General features: G+C 42.2%; 1 protein-coding gene across 4 annotated transcripts in view; it reads right to left on the bottom strand.

The window, feature by feature from the left end:
• KLF7 (Kruppel like factor 7) overlaps positions 1-15539 on the bottom strand; it is a 92992-nt gene extending 77453 nt beyond the window's left edge. For 2 of the 4 annotated variants that reach the window (XM_032278466.1, XM_032278470.1), the window contains exon 1: positions 13287-13999. In XM_032278466.1, coding sequence (XP_032134357.1) covers positions 13287-13388 — 102 coding nt within the window. In that variant the 5' untranslated portion in view covers positions 13389-13999. Of the gene's footprint in view, positions 1-13286; positions 14000-14967 lie in introns of those variants that run through there. The other 2 variants (XM_032278469.1, XM_032278467.1) reach the window with 2 other exon arrangements.
• Positions 15540-20865: the final 5326 nt, after the last annotated feature.

Here is a 20865-nt window from a genome sequence, read left to right as displayed (position 1 = left end):
GTGAGATGTGATTTGGAAATGGCTTTATAAAATAGAATCCCAAACAAAGACACTCAACAAGGCAGAGAAATCTAAAAGGAAATAAAAATGGATTCTGGGTGAGAGCAGAAAGCAAGCTAGTTTGAAACTGTGATTGATAAATAAAGGCTGTCCCGACATCAGAACATTTTGGAGGGGAAGATGCCTTAGAGAGATGCTAGTCACAAGCCCAAATGCATGTTCACTGGGCCAGAGTTCAGAAATGAAGTGAGGTGGAAATAGTGGGGACAGGGTTAATTGAAAAGTGCACGATCTGTCTAAAAGCATTCAAATTAAAAAGAATTGAAATATGCGTGCGGGCCACATAAAACATCCTCAAGCCAGTTCAGTCTAGGAGCTTACTGTCTGTATGTCTGATAATCTCACTGTTCCTAAATCTACCTGCACTGTTCACATGAAGAAACTGAGGACCAGAGAAGTCACATCATTTGATAACCACAGAACAGTGAGTGTATACAGCAAAGCCAAAGTGCTAGGATTATATTCCACGCTGAAATGATGTTAAACAACAGCAAAAAAAAAAAATGACATTAAGCCAAAGTCCTCTGCATACCTTTGGTTCAGGTATACTCAGTTCGCATGGTTTATTCTTTTAAGAACAAATTAAATTGCCATCTAGTTAAACACAAAGCTACTGAGAACTGGAGGAAGAAACAAAAGGAGGCTGTGCTAAGAAAAAGAAAAAAACAAACAATGAAGGGTTCAGAGTCAAATTTTTTCAAAAACAATAGTTAAATGTGTAGTTACATTTGCTACAATGGCCCTAAGTAAGACAGGGCAAATAGAACCCATTTTATAGACAGGTAAAGTGAGGCATTTACAATGATTGTGTCACAGTTTATTTTTTAATATGTTTTTTTAAAGTTAGGTGTTCAAATTTCCTTCTAGATGCTTCTCAAAGAGAAAAGTGAGAAAAATAATTTTCATTCCTGGTATTGGTTATTAAGAATCTTTTTTTAAAAGTATAATTCCAGGGAATAAAAAACCTAATTGAGATATATAAAGTAGTGGAAAATCTTCACAGGAAAATTCATGAAGTAGAGAGAAGGATGAGAACATTCTCCCTTGGGGCAGCCAGAAGGAGACTAGACAAAGAACTGAAAAGTTCCTTCAGGGAGCCCACCTCCTGCTAGCCAATGGGACTTTCCTTCCCTGGTTTCTCTGCAGCTAAGAAAACACAAATATATAATCCACAGAAGGAGAGAATGCAGCCTTCACACAGGCTGGCATCTCTGAAACAAATCTCTCCATAGGTGCTAGGCTAAACCTTAAATATGAAGATATAATCGTTGAGTTTTATAGCAGCATATGCATGATTCTTCCCCTCCCCCATAAAACTCCCAACATGAACAACCACATCAAATTATTGCTTTTCAGAGGCCAATTCAAAACACCCTACTTTATCACAGAAAGAATATTCCTTATGTATGTGAGTGCTTCCATTATGTCTTATTTGAAGGGGGAAAATGAAATAAAAATCCTATCTGAGATATTTATAGATCTCATAAAACCTGATTCACTCTCATAAGCTGCAGTAAGCTCAGTCATCAGGTAAGGCAGAAATGGCAGGTATAGTAACCAGCACTGTATTATGTTATATATGCCTAATTTTGGCTCTTAAAAAAAATAACTTCATGCTAGGAAAACTTAAGATATGTAAGTCGTAAGTCAGACTGGAGAGAAAGAAAGGGGAACAGATTGGACATTTGCATGCGCAAGCCAAGCAAATTCCAAGGATGTCAAACTAAACCCAGTTTTGGGGAGCAATGGGAATTGCTAGTCCTCCCCCAGTTCCAAGCACAAATTACTTAATGAGAGTTTCTCTTGTGGATGGATAAAGGAATACCATACCCAATGCCCAGCATTCTGCTTTCCCCTGCCTTCCATCATTTATTGCCTCTTGGGCTCTCCAAGCTCACTGGGATCTTCAAGAGACCAAAGACACCACTTAAAGAAAGAGCACTGTGCCTCTGTGTACTATTACTGAGAGGAAAATGGGGAAGGAAAAAAGCATTTGTTGGGTGGATGTTACTTGCCAGACACTAGGTCAGAGAGCTGATTCTTATCAGGAGTTAGGAACTCCATTCCACAAATGACAAACGAGGCTCAAAGATGTTAAGTGACTTTCTCAAGGTTCCACCGCTGCTTGATTTCAAAGCCTCCATGTAATTTGTCTACTATGAAACACTGTGACCTTAAAAAGTACCTCACATAGTCCAGTCCTTTTACAGATGAGAAAAACAAAGCCCAGAAAGAAGACAGACCAATGAACTACTGGAATCCATACGGGGCCACTGATTGCCAGGTCACAACCTTTGGTTTCTGCCCTAGTGTCTCGTACCTAAACAGCAATCAGTATAGATGTAACAAGTAAGAGTGCTAGGCCCTGCTGAGGCTGGCATCCCAGCTCAAATACTTCCAAGTTCTATGATTTTTAGCAAGCCATTCAATACCTCAAATCTCAGCTTCCCCATCTGTAAAATGGGGATAAACAGAATATGGATTTCACAGGGTTGTTGTGAGCATTCATTGAAATGATGGACATAGGTGCTCAAATGAGATCATATTTAGGAAGTGTTTGAAACATATGAGACGGTACTATGATGCTTTTTTTTTTTTTTTTTTTTTTTTTGAGACAGAGTCTCGCTCTATTGCCAGGCTGGAGTGAAGTGGCATGATCACGGCTCACTGTAACTTCCATTTTCCAGTTTCAAGCAATTCTCCTGCCTCAGCCTCCCGAGTATCTGGGACTACAGGCACGCACCACGCCTGGCTAATTTTTTGTACTTTTAGTAGAGATGGGGTTTCACCATGTTGGCCAGGATGGTCTCGATCTCTTTACCTCATGATCCACCCACCTCGGCCTCCCAAAGTGCTGGGATTACAGGCATGAGCGACCACGCCCAGCCAGTATGATTCTTATTTTTACGACAGGAAGATTAGCCAAGTGGGAAGAGGGAAGAGAAAAGTGTATTCCACCACCGGTTTTTTGCAACTCATTTGCTTTGCAGCCACAGTAAGACAACTTGCTTAAGCTTCCTGTGCCCCAATTTTCTCACCTCTGAATGGGAAATTCTGTAATATCTGTCGGCTCCCTAGTTACAGAAAGAATATGCCAATGACACGAGACCAGGAGCAAAACACCCTGAGCCCTTCAGAACAAAAGCTTAACACAGATGTTTGTTAGATTCTCATATGCAAACATGAAAATCCACATCACAGAGGAAATAATCTCTTGGTCCATATTAAAGAAAAGCAAGAACCTTGAGGAGGAGAAGAGAATGTACAAACTAGGGCTGAATAATCTTGGAATTCAGAAATGAAGTCGACTCAGGTCTGACCTTGAGCAGCATCTCATCACTCACAGCAGAATCAGTTCTGCATAGGGCCTCACAGAAGACATCCTTCAACACCATAGTCAGGAGCTGCACTACACTAACACGGTCTGTAGTGACCATATGAACAAATGCTAAAAGCTCAAAAGGTAGGGGGTGTTGGGGTGGAAAGAATCTATTTCCACTCCTTTGTATGCTGAGCAAATTTGCCGCCTCTCCGAAAATAAGCACCAATGTTATGACCACTCCATTGAATTCCTGCTAACTCGGCTCTGGAAGGTGAATGTGAGAACGGGGTCAAAAGCAGGTGGGCACTCCCTTGCAGGGCAATTGCTCCACAGCTAATTGCCGTTTTCACAGCTGGGTTGAGCTTTCCAAAAGGCATCCTTCAACCCTGAGCTCTGAGCTCCTCTCCTGATGTTCTCTCTTGCCAACCATACCCCCATCAAAGACAGTTTACAGATGAAAGGATGTAGCTACAGGACATACAATTTTGCAAACATCACAGTTTGAAAAAGAGGCATTTCTAAGGCTTCTTTGTGAAGATCACCACACGCTCACAGTCATTACCACAGGAGCTAAGCCTTCTATGGGTATGAAGGCAGCCTCCTTGCCTGAATGTCCTCAGCAGCAATTCTTCCACAGTTTATTTTTGCTCCTCTTACTAGAAAGATGGCTCCTTTGAAATTCTTTATAAACAGAGTCTACTTCGAAACACTGTGGTTGGTCAGTAAGAAAATGGAGAGCTGCTACCTAATGCCTCTCCAGCATCACCCAACAGGTGTACATGCATGCATCCAGCCCTTTCAAACCATGGAGCAGGCTGAGGTGAGTGGAAAATCATGGCCAAGGGCCTATTGAGAATGAATTATTTGAAAACCAGCAAGGCTGGAGTTTAAGCCTCAACACCACAAAGTTTCCAGAAATGGAATTTGACCAGGTTAAGCAAACTCCTGATGGATCATAGGAAATGTGAGCCAAACATACTGCCTTAGATACTTTAGGGTGAGGGAAAGCAAAGCAAGAAGAATGAAACAACACTTGGGCCGCTACTATTAACAAAAGTGCCACATGAAGCACATCCACCAGCATGATCCTGTTTTACTATAAACGTCTGGTCCATGTGGATTTCAAATTACACAAGACATTAAATATTTCAATATAAGAAGTAGGTAACTCCAACTCTGATATACCATTAAACTCTCTATACATCAATGGCTCAATGCGTTGGCTGCATATTGGAATCAGCTGAAAGCTTTACAAATACTGATGCCTGGGTCCCTCTCAAAGAGATACTGATTTTATTGGTCTGAGGTACAGACACAACTGAGAACCACTGAAAAAGATATAGTCAAATCTTAAGTCATAGTCATAACATGCTCCTCAAATAACTATCAAATGCCCATGGTGTGCAAAGCTTTCTAAGAAGCAGGTGACACATTAAAAGCTGACTACCAAAACTATACCAAAAGCATCAATTCCTCTTTAAATCATAAACCTAACAGGAAAAATGAGACAACAGAAAAGAAAAGAGAAAAGAAAAGGCAAAGCTTTATTGTAACTAAAAAGTATAAAACATCATGAAGAAGAAAAGTTTTGCACAAGAGTATAGAAATCATAGCAGTTACAGTTGGCTGGCGGCAAGGGAGGGAGTTTGGCAACCATTTGAAAGTTAAGGGATGCGTGGAACTTGGACAAAGAAAATCAGGAAGGGGAGAGGGTGGAAGAGGAAAAAGGCTAAAGGAAACAACAATAATAAAGACAGAAGTAGGAAAAGCATAGTCACCTAATTTGGATGGCATTTACTACATGTGCAAAGGGGGAAAACTTGCAAATACTATGTAGACCCAGTTTTGGAACAGCCAAACTCTTGGAAGTTTGGCCTCATGCTATGTATAAGAGGGAGTCATGAACAGTTTGAAAGCCACCTGAGGTGATGGCAGCAGAAAGGCAAGTCCAGGGAGGTGACAGGGATTGTGGCAAGGCAATGGCCGAGAGTGCCATCCATGAAAGGCTGATGCTGAAGCACTCCAGAAGCCAAGTCAGTGGGATTTTTCAACTAATTTTAGACTTCAGCTAATTAGATCTTTTAATCTAATTTTTTATTAGATTCAAGAAAAAGAAAGGAGTTACAATGACTAGAATGTCAAACCTAGATCATGAGACGAATAATCACATTATTAAAAGAAATAGGGAAGCCAGGAAAAAGGAAGCAGTCCATGGAAGAAGTTGATGATTTAGGGGTTTAGGACATATTCAGCTGAAGTGATGGTGGAACAACCTGATAGCCTGTCTTGCTAGTTGCTTATTTCCGGTTAGAAAAAAAAGTGAGAGGCTGAAACCCAGGAAAATATCTGGAGGTGGAGACGTAGGTTATCAGCTGTGAGGAGATGAAGAAGCCCCATCTGGGAAGGAGATTTTAACCTCTAAGATGTTAGAGTTAAAGAGATCTGTGAGACACATATTCCAAGAGAGAACTTGCACCATCATAACTACCAGAGGTTCAAGGAGGTAGGGAAGGGCAAAAAGTAACTGGGGAAAAATTGGGGCAAAAAAGTGAAGTGAGCCCTTCCATTTTCCTTTCCTCATTAGGGACAATGGTGAAAATTAGGCCTACTTCATCCACCAGATCTCAAAAGATGTTTTGAAAAGCCTCTCAGATTGAGTTTCTTCACTACTGCTTATTACAACCCTCTCAAGAATCTTAAAACATTTCGAAAGATTTTCATAAACTGGCACATGGGTTGCTGGTAAAGTTTTGGGCACTCTCTTTGTTGGTGAGGTGTCAAAAACAAAGCAATTTCACATCTGTTGCTTTCTACTTCCATCTAGTTCTATATTCCATCCCACTGCCCTACCACATATGCCCTATTGCACCGTTCATACTCCCACTCCATTTGTTATTACTGAAGCAACAATAATTTTTATAAGACTAGAGTTATAATTGGGGCTTTCTTTTCAGTACAGTGTATATTTTCCAATTTACCACACATTAAAAGTGGAAAAAGAATCTAATTAAGCCTTCTCCAGTATTCAATAGCTTGGCCTAGAACCTAGCCGATCCCCAAATTCCATGTACCAGTACTCTTAAAAGTAAAAAGGGAATTTTCTTGCCTCCTTTGAAGGGGAAAAAAAGAAAAGAATCAGAAGTGAGTCAAGGTATATTCAGGTGATAGAAAGCAAGTAAACTGTTCTGGGCATCTGAGAGTCCTGGGCCCTGCAACCATCAATGTTAATAACGAGTTGTGTGACCTTGGAGAGTGCAATGCCTCATTTGGCTTTAAGAACCTGTTGGGGGGCAATAGGGGAGGGACAGCGGGGGGAGGGGGTTGGGGAGAGATAGCATGGGGAGAAGTGCTAGATGTGGGTGATGGGGAGGAAGGCAGCAGATCACACTGCCACGTGTGTGCCTATACAACAATCTTGCATGTTCTTCACACGTACCCCAAAACCCAAAATGCAATAAAATTTAAAAAAAAAAAAAAAAAAAGAATCAACCCTAGTTTTTAGAGTTGAGAAAACCAAGACCCTTTCAAGATTTGAAATTCTGGAATTCTATGTTCCTCACTTTGGTACAAGTCTGAGGATGTGACTTTCAAAATGACCCTCAGGAAATGTCAATATACCCATATTCAGAAATAGACATCGCATATGGCTCTACGTTAATTATTTTAATTACCTCTAATCATTTCCCAATGACACAGACATGGGTGCTATTTCCTGGTCATTATGGACATGTGTATTCACATTATACACTCATCTGCCCTAAAAGTATCCAGCCCCCAACATGCCATTAGATGAAAGCTTTTTCACAACAGAACCTAGTAAATCTCAAGCATGTTTTACAAACAAGGTTGGAAGAATGTGGGTAGTACAGATAGGCACAGGTCAGTGTTCAAACACAGAATTAAATGTTTCTTTCTTTCCTTTCTTCTCTCTGGCACTCATGCTCTACCTTGTTTCACCTAATTCTGAACATGCTTTCTCTGTCCTACTTGAGTCAAGCTCCTAGATGGCAGAATCTACATCCAATTCAACTTCGCATTGACCAAATACAGTATTATGCACACAACAAGGGCTTAAGGAATGAAGTACTTACTGTGGAATATTTTCTATACTTGAATATAAACAACAAAATCCCACAAGGTGTGACAAGGTCCATCTACCAGCTCAATGAAGAATGGTATCCCACTGAAATTAGAAGTCACTCCCATTTCAATTGAGTTGATACTGGACTCAGATCTCAAGGCTACTGCAAACGCTCAGCAATAACATTTATATATGAAGCATGTGGTACTGGTCGAATGGAGTGGGGAGGGACATGATACATTTAATAGGAACTAAGCTCTTAGGGTCACACCAAATTCCCCGTGAGGAAAACTAAAGGGATGTAGGGCGGTAGAAATAATTCCGCCAATTAGCAGGAAAAATCAGGGCAAGGCGGGGGACATGCAAAATCATGAACAATCTTACGTAAAAGCATGTCCCAGTAATGGCAATACGTTGTTTATTTGGGGAATTTTAGATAGAATAAGGATATGTATATTCTAAAATGAGCAGACAATGTAACTGAGGAGTGCTTTTTAACTTGTCAATGCTACATGTAACACGAATGAGTAGACACTATAACTTGTTTCACCAACTTTAACACCATTAATAGTTGAGTTTTCTAATCACTGTATTTGGTAAGATTTGGCATTTGGGGTTAAAACATTTCCCCTCCCCCTCTCTCCCATTTATGCTAAGCAAGCAGTCAGTTGATTTGGGAGAACAAAGGGACTTCTGGAGAGGAAAACTCTGCCCCTCACCCTCTGGCACCATTCAAGTTAAGTTGGGGAGCTGTCCTAAACTTTCAGCAAATCTCAATTCTAACACATATGCTAACTGGTATATCAAGTGAACTGGAATCACAGAGCCATTTTCTGCATTTGCCAGTCGTGGGGTCCAGCAAAGGTAATTAAAAGCTCATTGCACGATACGATAAAATGAAAATCAGAGCAGCTATCCTATCAACTTGAGCCAGCTGGGACAGGCCAGAGGAAATTGTATTCTTCTTTCCTCAACAGGCACAAAGAGTGATTAAAGAAGATTGTAATGTCTTCTTGTACTCAAAAAGTGAAAACACAAGAATTCTCTGAAGGGAGCAGAATGTGAAGATTCATAAGAGAATGGCTATTAAAAGCCCCATTAGGACCCTCTCTGAACCATCTCCATTTAAGCGGAGAGGCAAATTAGCCCCCACCGGCATTTATGTTTAGAATGGGCTAGCAGAAAGAAGCAGCTCACATTTGGATGCTTAAGGTCTCTGACATACCCATACATAAATCATTTCAGGGCAAGGCTGTCATCCCGCATCTTCTCTCTGCCTTTTAAATGGATGGGACCCCAACATCCCATTCTCCTCAGGGGAAGGAGTGGGGGTGGGAAGTTCATGGAGAACAAAGAATAATGACTTCCTTTTCCCCCTACTAAGGACAGATGTAGTAAAAAAATAACTGCATTATAATGTTTGCCCACTTTAAAATACCAAACTGCAAACAGGTAGACTGAATGATAATGTTTGAGAGTCCCTAAATCTACACAAAGATGTGTCTATTAAAGGAACATGGAAATGGATCTATTAAAGAAAGGCTAAGTGTGTGACTGATTGCATTCACATGTGCTTTCATTTTTAGAGCTACATCTATTTAGTGATTGCATCTTCATAAAGATAAATTCTGGATAACAGGGGCAGATGTATTTTTATTTCATCTACCAAGTTGCTGTTTCAAATAAAGAAACAGATTTACAGTAACTGAAAAACACACAAATCACATACAAAAAAAAAAAAAAAAGCCAGTTATTTTATCCTTTCAGTGTGGCTAGCAAGGCTCCTTTGTGTCTACAAATTTCCCTGGGTGGTGCTGTTGCCAAGAAATTCTAATTCATGGCAAGGTTTTCTTCAAATTGGGGACAGAGGCAAACCTGCAGATGGACAGACCCCACACTTTGCTTTGTCTTCATGGCTGAGACAGCACCTGGCGGCCCAGGCCTGCAGAAGGAAGTGAAAAGGCAAGATCTTCACATAAGAGGAGAAGCAATGTGGTTCACAGACCAAATCCCATCCCTGGTACCATGAGGCTGTTCTTGGAATGCAACCATTTCTATAGGTTTTCCCCTAGAGATTCCTTATACCAAAGGCCCTCATAAAAAGTGTTTCAGGGTGCCTGAAACCAAGATGAAATTGCAGTGTATGGGGACACTTTAGTCCTTACAGTAGCCAAGTATGCCATTAGTTTAAAACAATAGGGGAACAGGGGAGGAGGGAGGAATGTTCTATGATTTATTTATTTGTTTCCAGTAGCAGTGGAAAATTTTCTCCGAGCAAGGAGAGGCCTGAAACTGACCCCATCTGCCAATTATGAATCAGCATTAAAAACAAACATAATTCCATAAGACTTTTCAAGCTAACATGCGATGCCCCTCAATGACACAATGCAAAGCTAAGTCCAAACAAGACTTAGATCATCGTTGCTTGACCTGCACTCATGAAATAGCAGACTAGAGATAAAATATGTAAAAGTTCTAAAAGTCTTCGTATATTCTAGAAGAAAATAAAACTATTGTATCAAATCCTTTTTATTTTCCAAGTCAGCAGTGTGTCTAAAAAAAAAATCATTATTTCTATTGGCAAAAACAGTCATGAATGAGTTTGCCTTTACCCATAATCAAGTGGTAACCCATAAGATATTCTGGTTTCTGTCCCACCCTTGACCTTTACCTACTTTTGCTCAGACAGCTCTTGGAAAATGTCCTACAAGTTTTCAGAGCGCTTAAGGCTGGTAGTCTTAAGAATTGTGCGTCAGCTGAATTCTATAAAATAATAGACCACATAAGCACAGTGTAATTTACAGTTATATGACAGGCAGAAAGATGATGTTACTCGGGCCAAGTGCTTAAGTATGCAGTCAGAGCCCAGGAATGGAGAGCTGTTAATGTGGGACGTCCATTTGGATTTTAGAATTATACCAGCAACGATTATTTTCAGAGTTGGAGCTATGTGGCTAAGGCATCACTGCCAGAAAACCCAATGTCAAAACGAGGATCTCCGTGACAGGAGGTGGCCCTGTCACGGGCTCTCTGTTAGGCAGGACAATTACCCCATATCGTAAGTTTAAAATAAAATCCCCAAATCGTCTACCTTCAATTTTCAAATGTAAAAAATGTTCTTGAGTTTATCATCCAAGCCACTCTTTCTCTAAAAACCAAATCAGATTATCAGAATCTCCACATTTCGCTCATCTCCACAAGCCCAGGTACTGTTCACTTATAGAAGAACATCTAATAATTACTCCTCATTTGACCTCTAAAATCTGATTACCCCAGTGCATAGGGAAACTTCTTCCTGTCTGGGGTTCTTAATAGCAACCTTGTTGAGCTGCTTTGAGCAAAAGAGTCTCAAAATTTCATCATCTGATAGTTGATTTGGAACTAACAGTTGCATATAACCATCACCACCCTTATACTCAGAAGCAGCAAGGGGGCTTGGGGAGGGAGAAGAAGGGAGAGAGGTTAAGGTTTTGTCATCAGTGTGAACCTATGGTCCTAGTCACCTTTATATAGAGCAGTTGTGACTACCGAGCCCAGAGCATAAAGCTCCCTGGAGTGATATATTGTTTATTAGTGCCTCCCCGCAAGTTACGCATCAACACTGGCTATAAGCATGACACTGAATAAATTGGCTAAGGGTTTTAAAGTGAGAGTGGCTGGCAGTTGGAGAGGGTTAAGGCAAGAAATGAGGGGGTTCGGAAGGGTGAAAAATCCTTTGCCTGTAGAAACTAAACTAGAGATTCCCTGAAGGGGGAGGAGGCAGAGGAGCAGGGGGAGGAGGGGAGAAGTAAGAGCACTGATGGCTTCTTAGGAAACAATAGATCTAATACATCCTCTAATTGTCAAACCAATGATGTTTCTTTGCAGATCTAGTCCTGGATGGTCTAGCCAGATCTAGAAAAGCAGGTTTCCTGTGTCAAGACCTTCCTCCAAATCTGGCTTTACTACTCTGAAAACTTGAACCAAAACAAAGTCGCATGATTCATCAGGAGGGAACGTTCTAACAAATAAAGCCAACTTTCTTCCTTCTAATACTATTTCACGGTTAGTCACAAACAAGGGTTGCCTTGGGCAGGCTGACTAAATCAACAGATTTCCTTCTCTAACCTGTCTAGACAGTTGTTAATATGCAACTGATTCCATACCAGTGGGCTGACAGTGTGAAATGAAGGCTATTTCAGAAAATGAAATTCGGGCAACATTTTGGTTTAATTAGCACTGGGAATAAAAGGAAGAAAAAGATCCCGTGAGACCCTTCATGAGATACTCTCGTTAAGGATAAGGAAAGGGATGCATTTAAAAAATACTTTATGCTAAAAATATGTGAACTGTTTACAGAGAGACAGAGTCAAGCATCTGCCAGCGTCCTTGGACAGGAATGCATGTGTGGACACAGAGACACCAGAGGCCAATACCTGGAGGAAAACTCATAGCCTCTGACCAGAAGAGAACAACCAGTAACAATGGCACAGTTAGAGGATCCGCTTTGCCATTCAGCTCCTTATACCAAAAGCCAAGCCTCTTTTGCTAAAGCAGCGACTGTTACATCTCAGCCTCAAGCTGGCGAATCCTGCTTTGGATCCCGGCAGAGGAAATTCAGCCGTTCATTAGCCTTAACAAGCTGCTGTCACTAAGCCTAGAAGTTACACGAGCAGCCACACGCCGAGCCTCTCACAGCCCTCCCCCCAAGGGCAAGCGGGTGTCTCCAGGACGGACTGTACAAGTTCACACTTCCTATGTGCAAATCCGGACTGTCTTCTTGGACTTTCCATGGTGCACACTGTAGAATTTTTAAATACCCGTGTCCCCCCACCCCCACCCACCATCTTTCCTGCAGAATGTCCCCTCAGCAGCTCCTAATCGCTGCTGAAAAAAACCACTGTTTCCGCAGCAGAGCCAGCACTTTCCACTGACCAGCACTTTCTTTATTCCACTTCACAAAGCCCAGTGAACTTGTCACCAGCCCCCGCTTCATCCTCCCTGGGACAGCTAGCCAACTTGGCATCGGTGCCCTTCAGCATCCTAAGAGTTTGTTAACTAGTCCTGTAAGACAAAGTCAGATGCATGGAAGCATACACCAGCCTTTGTCCGAGGCTGTGCTGCCTAACTAGAGGACCCCAAACAAAAAAAAAAGAAAAACAAGGACAAACATAGAGGGTGTTCTCTTTCTGGTGGCATCACACTGGGAAAACCTACAATGCATTGTCAGCCTCAGACAGCTACATCTTCCCGTCCTCCCTGAGTATCTTTTGTCACTGGGCTCTTCTCTCTTTTGCCTACCTGCTAATCTCAAAATCAAGATCCTATTCTTTATTGACACTTGCTAATTACTGAGAAAACATTCCGCTTTGCTCCTGCCCACCCCCCATCCGACGGTCGTAAGCACCAGTTGAAACAGATGAACCTGATTTCAGGTACCGAGTGGGAAGAGCTCATGCATGCGGGAACGTGGTCCCTGTCAGCGATCGCTCCTAACACGCCAAGCCACCTTCCCACCTCGCTCCCCCGAACCCCAGAAGTTCGGCAGGTCTCTAATAGGGGACAGCGAGCCCGACAATGTGTGCGCAAGGATGTGTGTTGGCGACTGAAACGCAGGCAGCTCGGACCGGCTGCTCAGCTCGGCACACTACGAGGTTAGGGGTGGGTGGAGAGGTAAGCGCAGATGACTGTTTCAGAAAACATTTTCAACAACAGACAGCCAAAAAGGAAGAAAAAAAAAAATCAAACAAACAAACAAAAATTTCAACCCAGAGCCCACACCAACGCAGCCCCTACGTCTCCGCCGCCACCACACGATTTACACAAGTAATTTAAATCATTCACCTGCTGCCAGGTCTCCTCCAGGGATGGCAAAGCTGAGAAGTAGCCGGTATCGTGGACAAGTTGTAGCTCCTGGAATATACTATAACTAGCCAACACGTCCATGCTGCTGCTGCCGGGCAAAACGGGAGGCGAAACCCTCCCCCGAACACAGTTGGGGCTGTTTGTTTGTCAGTCTGTCTGGCTCACCCCCCAAGAAGGCAGACATCCAGTGGCCCTTTTGTTTTGTTTTGTTTCAGTCAACTAAAAAGGAAAAAAAAAAAAAATCAATGCAGGAGAGGGAGAGAGGAGGTGAGAGAGGAGCGAGTGGGGTGGATGGAGAGAGGCATCCAGCGTGTACAGTGCAGACGACTGCCAGGAAAAGGGGACTTCTCCACGGGAGTAACAATTCCCTTCCAGGGCTCTAATCACTCCAGCTCGTGGATCAGGAAGGGGGATGCAAACTCACTGACACGAAGCTGCCATCTATTTCTGCAGCGCTGTTCGCTCCTAATGCAATCTTTGCTCTTTATTTTGGGAGGTTGCATTTTTTTCTCTCGCGATCGCTTCTCTCCCCCCCTTCCCGTCCCCCCCCCCCCCCCCACCCCATCCTTGCTAGTTTGTAATCTCCCCCTCCCTTTTCTCCTCCTCCTGCTCTTCCCCCTCCCCAAACTCCCTCCCTCCCCCCGGTTCTCCGCGCAGCCGTGGGATCTCGGAGGAGGGCGTCCACTAGGCCGCGTGTGACCATGTAAGGTAAACAGGGGGCTCATGAAGTCACTGAGGACCAATGGGGAGCCCGGAGCGGGGCCCGGGGCGGGGCTTGGCCCTGACGGCGGGCGCGGATTGGCGCGCTACGGATCTCCCTGCTGCCTTACAAGGCGGTGCGAGGCGAGCTATTTTTAGAGGGCTATATAAGGGGGCTGAGGCGGCCGCTCGGCGGCCGGGAAGCGCGAGCGCAAGGGATTGGGGGGGGGTCGCGGCGACACTCGGGCCAGCTCCCTGGACGCCGGGGCGGCTGGGCTTGGGCCGGTCGCCGGCGTCCGACCCTCGCCCAGGTGCCTGGCAGAGCCCGGCGCATCCGGAGTTCGTGCCCCTCAAGAGTGAAGGGGTCGCGCGTTGCCGCGGCGGCGCTGAGGCGGGCGGTCGGGAGGTGAAAGTCCGGAGTGCGGGGTCAGGACGCCTCCTGGAGGGGGCGCGGTGCAGGGGGCCGCGGGGAAGCCGCCGAGGGCGCGGGGCGGGAAGGAAGGACACTGGCCACCCCGCCTCCGCTTGGGCAGGGGGCAGGGGGCAGGGACCCGCAGGAGGCGGCGCCGGGGAGGTCCTCACGTACTCAAAAGCAAGCAGAAAAGGCACCCAGGGCCCCTTCCCGAACTCCCCACAGGCTGCCAAGGTGCAGAGAAGAAGCGCCTGAGGAGGAAGTGTCACACAATGGGAGAGAACAAAGGGGAGCAGCGCGAGACCGCAGCCTGCGCCCGCCCCCCGCCTGCGCGTAGTCCCCGCCCCGCCCCGCGGCCGCCGCCGCCGCCGCCCTCCCGCGCCTCCTCCTGACCCCGAGCTGGAGACCTGGCCGGAGTCCGGCTGCTAGAGTTGACTGCAAGAGGCCTGTCGCTCCAGTGTGCGTTAAAGAGGCTAGAAGGAGCCCAGGTAGACTTGGGGCGCAGGCTGTAGCCGGCAGCTTGCGAGGGGGCCTTTACGTGAAGCTCACCATGGGGTCTCCAGCGAGGTGTCTGCAGAGCTGCGTTGGTGAGAGGAGGAACTCGATTGTTTTCTGGAGCTGGAATGTAGACATATAGAGATCTGTTATATCTGAGATGAAAACCCTGAACAACACACATTAGGGTTGACCAATTGTTTGCTTGACCTTAAATGGTTAGTGTGGTTTAAGCTTCTCCAAAATGCACTGTAAGCTGAGCTTCCACTTTTGGAATGATTGCAGAATTCAGTGCTTAAGAGATGAGAAACTTCGTTCCACCAGTAATGGAAGAAACACTTCACCTTAATCACCCTCCTTGCTTTTCCCTCCCTTTGACTATGTGGGACTCGATATCACAATATTTGAAAGATTCTGCTCTATGAAACAAGCACAGATTGAAATTCAGTATTTGCCAGGGAATATTAAAACAGGAATTACTGGGATTGAGGAAAGCCTGATTTATTTACTTGTTAGTGTCTGGAATTCTGTTGGCCAGATTCATAGCATTCATTGTATAAGTATAATTGGTACATTTACTCTAATGTAGATGCAGATGCATCTGCAATTAGATGTGCAAGGATGCTGCCAGCTAACTAGCTGCATGACTTTGAGCGAATTACTGGATCAGAACTTCTACCTACCCATCTCAGAAACAGAAATAGTGGTATCCGCCTTGTCTGATTGTTACGAAGAGTCAAAATATCTTTGGTAACTCACCTAGCATGGTATCTGACACTATTAGATGAATACTAAATATCAGCTGTCATTGTCTCCCGACTTCAGCTACGTAAACTAATAGGACCCTTAGGAGAATATACTATTAATAGAATCTTGAAAATGGAGCAAAAGTAGAAACCTTTTGCTAGTTTGTTACACGGTCTCCCCTTCTCCATGCTCTCCCCTGAACCCCACGCTATTTCAATTGGGATGGGCAGGAGCCATTGAGAAACACTAGGGCAAAAAAACATGTTCATGAATAATAGAAGGAAAGGAACTTGGGTATAGAAAACTAGCGGCAAAAGGTAAGGCAAGACCAACCAAAGAATTTGGTACTTGAGACCCAAGTGAATTTATTTTGTGTGTGTTATATTGTAACCATTTTTTGAATAACATAGGACATATCCGTTAATATGAGTTTGAAGATTTTACAAATAACAGTTACCATTTATTAAGCACTTTGTGCTGTATGTATATAAACATTTTATATGCAATGTCTCATTTAATCTTAAGGACAGCCCCAAGGTATGTACTTTTATAATCCTCAACTTTATGGATGAAGATACTAGCCTTACCAACTTACTATTTCCAAGCTTAGTCAATACCTTGACTAAGTAGGTTGGTCAAGGTCTCACAACCTGGAAGTGGTCAAGCAGGGGTTCAAATCCAAGAGCATCTGACTCCCAACACTGTTCTGCACTAAGCTTTGTATGGTGAAAAATGGGGTCCTCAGCTTTAAGTCAATATATGTTTATAAAAATTGCTTGGGTGGGGCCAGAGGAGGGGGCTTCCACTAAGACTTTTCCTGTGTAACTATCAGCCATCTCACTTACAAAATGACTCAACCAAAATTTTACAAAGCAAATCCTGCAAACCTCATTATGATCTTTTCTCCAAGCTTTGTAGAATATTTTAGATTCATTCTAAGAGATTTATGTAGCAAGACATTCTGAAAGGCACATTTTCAATATAGTTATATTTAGCTACTTTTTATGGCCTAGTGACCCAAGGTTCACATTGCAAAACACATGCAAGGTATCCAAATGTACAAAGTAATCAACAAATTGAGATCACAAGAGAATTTTGGCAGTTGAACAAACCAAAATAAACTACACTCTTGTAACTACCACCTATTGATTACCTTCTTTGTACCTGGCATTTTACACATACTTGCCTCTGATCTCCACAGTCCTGTGAGGGAGTTATTAGTGCTCCATTTTTATAGATGATGATACTGAAGTTGAGAAAGTACATGTAATTTGCTAGTTACCATGTGTCTAGTAAGTGGTAAAAGCAGATTGGGATACAGATCTGCCTCCAAATTGACTCCAAAATCTGTCTTCTCCACAAGTATCATCTTTGGAGGTACTCATTTTACTTTTGATAATGCCACCCTTTGGAAGTAATCCTATAGGAAACAGCCAAGAGTAAATAATAAATTATTGCCCTGCCCAGGAGAGCTTATAAATAAATGAGGATATTTTAAAAATAAAATAGTAAAAATTTAATATGTAAATAGACACAATCAAGGCACCAGGCTGTTTCCACCAGTAAAGTTCTGCTTCATTAGTATAGGAAGTCCTTATTATCCCATTGTGATTAGTACTCCTCAAAGTAAATCTACTTTAAACAGGGACAAATTTTCAGAGCAATTAGTGAAGAAAGGTTTGCTTGTGACTTTATTTGAAAATAAAACTCAATTTTATTAAAATACATTTATTCTCTCCTATGTGGACACACCTCATTCTAATGCACATAGCTTTATTGTGCCTTGCAGATACTGCTTTTTTTTAATATAAATTAAAGGTTTGTGGCAACTCTGCTTGGGACAAGTCTATTAGCACCATTTTCCCAACAGCATTGCCCTCTTTGTGTCTCTGTGTAACATTTTGGTAATTCTCACAATAGTTCCAACTTTTTTGTTATTATATCTGATATGGTGATCTGTGATCAGTTATCTTTAGTTTTACTGTTGTCATTGTTTTGAGGCACCATGAACTGTGCCCAAATAAGACGTAGAACTTAATAACTGGTGTGTGTGTGTGTGTGTGTGTGTGTGTGTGTGTGTACGCGCGCACGCGCGCGCGTGTATGTGCTGATTATTCCACCAGCTGGCTCTTCCCCTCTCTCTCTCTACTCTGGCCTCCCTATTCCTTGAGACACAACAATATTAAATTAGGCCAATTAATAACCCCACAATGGCTTCTAAGTGTGCGAGTGAAAGGAAGAGTGACATAGCTTTTTAAATCAAAATCTAGACATAATTAAGCTTAGTGAAGAAGGTATATAAAAAAACAAGATAGACCAAAAGCTAGGCCTTTGCACCAAACAGTTGGCCACTCTGAATGCAAAGAAAAAGTTATTGAAGGAAATTAAAAATCCTACTCCATAAACACACAGATGGTAAGAAAGCAAAACAGCTTTATTGTTGATATGGAGAAAAGTTTTAGTTATGTGGATAGAAGATCAAACCAGTAACAACATTCTTTTAAGCTATAACCTAATCCAGAGCAAAACCCTGACTCTCTTCAATGTTATGAAGGATGAGAGAGGTGAGGAAGTTGCAGAAGAAAAGTTGGAAGAGATTGGTTTATAAGGTTTAAGGGGAAAAGTCATCTCCATAACAAAGTACAAGGGAAAGAGTAAGTGCTAATGTAGAAGCTGCAACAAGTTATCCCAAAGAGACTGAGCTAAGATCGCTGATAAGTGAAGATGAAGCAGCCTTCTAGTGAAAGAAGATGCTTTCTAGGACTTTCATAGCTAGAGGAAGAAAGCAGTGCCTGGCTTCAAAACTTAAAAGAACAGGCTGATTCTCTTGTTAGGGTTTAATGCATCTGGTTCCTTTAAGTTGAAGACAATTGGTCATTTACTGTTTTGAAAGTTGTCGGCCCTTAAGAATTATACTAAATCTACTCTGCCTGTGTTCTATAAATAGAAGAACAAAGCCTAGATGACAGCACATCTGTTTATATGATGGTTTACTGAATATTTTAAGCTCACTGTTGAGACCTACTGGTTAGGAAAAAAGATTCCTTTCAAAATGTTACTGCTCATTGACAATGCACCTGGTCATCCAAGAGCTCTGATGGAGATGAGTAAGGAGTTATACATGTTGTCATGCCTGCTAACACAGCATCCATTATGCAGCCTGTGGATCAAGGAGTAATTTCAGCTTTTAAATCTCATTGTTGAAGAAATACATTTCATAAAACTATAATTGCCATAGATAGTGATTTTCTGATGTATCTGTGTGATTCATTTGTGGAAGAGGTTAGAATATCAACATTAACAGGAGTTTAGAAGAAGTTGATTCCAACCCTTCTGGATGACTTTGAGGGATTCAGGACTTCAGTGGAGAAAGTAACTGCAGAAATGCTTGGAATAGCAAGAGAACTCGAAGTAGAGCCTAAAGAGGTGACAAAATTGCTGCAATCTTTTGATAAAACTTAAATGGATGAGGAATTGCTTCTTATGGATTAGCAAAGAAAGTTTTTTCTGAGGTGGAATCTACTTCTGGTGAAGATGCTATGAAGTTCTCTCTGACCTTCCCCTGCTCCTATTTTCTCTCCTGAAACAGATCATAGAAACTAAAATTTATCTCCCTCAAAGCAAGCCATAAAACCTAAGAAGGTCACTCTCTGACCTTCTTGCCCTGAAGACCTTCATGTGACAGGTGTTCTTCCCCTCCCTAGAGGCCAAAGAGAATCTGAACAAACAAGCCTTGCTAAGTTTTCTCTTTATTACCATTGGGCATACCTCCTTTTTATTCAATCCTACTTCAACATGACTGTTCATCCTTCATCACACCTAAGCATGAAAATACAGTTTTCCCTCAGTCATTGTGTCTTCATTTTTAAAGGCTCACATGTCATGTAAAACTTTGATTAAATAAATTTGTGATACTTTTCTCTTGTTAATCTGTCTTTTGTTATGGGAGTGTCAGCCATAAACCTTGAGATAAGGGAGGAAAAGTTACTACTTTTTCTCCCCAACATATCTTACAGCATGCCTTATTTCATATTTGACTTTTACAAGATAATCAAAAAGAGAGTTATTTTGTAAAAATGTTAGAGGGTTTTATCAGTTTCCCCAAGGGTCTCAATTAATTTTTTGTATTCCAAGTATTCTCTTCTGAAGCAGCAATATAGTCACCCTCCCTGTTGATTTTACCTTCATTTGCTAGTTTAACTCTACAAATCTCTATTTGCTGGTGGCCTTACCAACCTCACTTTCATTGACATCATAAAATCTTATACTTTTGGCACAATTTGCAATTTCACTTTGCAATATAATTGAATATATTGCATTGTATTGTAAATGTTTTCCACTATGGGAGCAGGAGAGAAGATTTGTGTTAAGTGATGTTTGAGTGGGGGACTAACTTATAAGTGGTCCTATCATTAATAAGTATTTTAATGTACTGACTTTTTCTTCCCTTCACAATCTTACTGCAGTGGAGGAAAGTGTGAACTTGGGTTGTGTCATAGAAAACATGAGTGTCAGAGGGGTGGAGGTTGGGAAACAAGACTGCCTTAGAAACATGGTTTGAATTTGGAAGAACACAAGAACATGTATGTGGCCACTTGTGAGAGTTGTTTCATGATTGAGGAAAAAGAAATGGTAGTCTCATCAGGCCTCTAGTGTCCTTGATAAAAATATTTCTTGAAAATATGTCTCTCTGTTTTCATTCTGTGCTCACTTTCTGCTCATAATTTGACTTCCCACTTGTTCTGCCTACAGGGAAAAAATGTACTGGTTACAACCACAGGAGCCTGGTCACTGTGAGAGTACTAGTTGCTATTGTCCATTTCTCCAAAGACATTTTAGTTAATATGTGTGTTTTTTGTGAGTTGGTTTGTTCAATTTTGAGACACTAACATTGAGATTTCTAGACATGATGGGCTTTAAAAAATGGTCTCGGTGAATTAACTGAGAACTCTTATTATCTTCTTCAGAAGACATTCCAATCTTGCTACAAGCTTTTCAGAATTCTGTGGGTATATTATAGTTTTAACAAAACATTTATTTTTAAATAAAATGCCAAAGCCAACCCTGAATGTTGCATTTTACATTGCAGTCGGTCATACAAAATGGGTAAAAGAGGGGCCTGGTAGATGGTGAGTTATGGGCATGTGGCCTAGGAGACAATTTGCTTTTTCCATCTCAAGTGATCTATTGTAACAAAAATTCATT

The sequence above is a fragment of the Sapajus apella genome, unplaced genomic scaffold (assembly GCF_009761245.1).
Source record: "Sapajus apella isolate SASKATOON/1434 unplaced genomic scaffold, GSC_monkey_1.0 scaffold10, whole genome shotgun sequence".
Lineage (NCBI taxonomy): Eukaryota > Metazoa > Chordata > Mammalia > Primates > Cebidae > Sapajus > Sapajus apella.
Note: the sequence above shows the minus strand (reverse complement) of the source record. Positions and strands in the feature narration are given on the sequence as shown.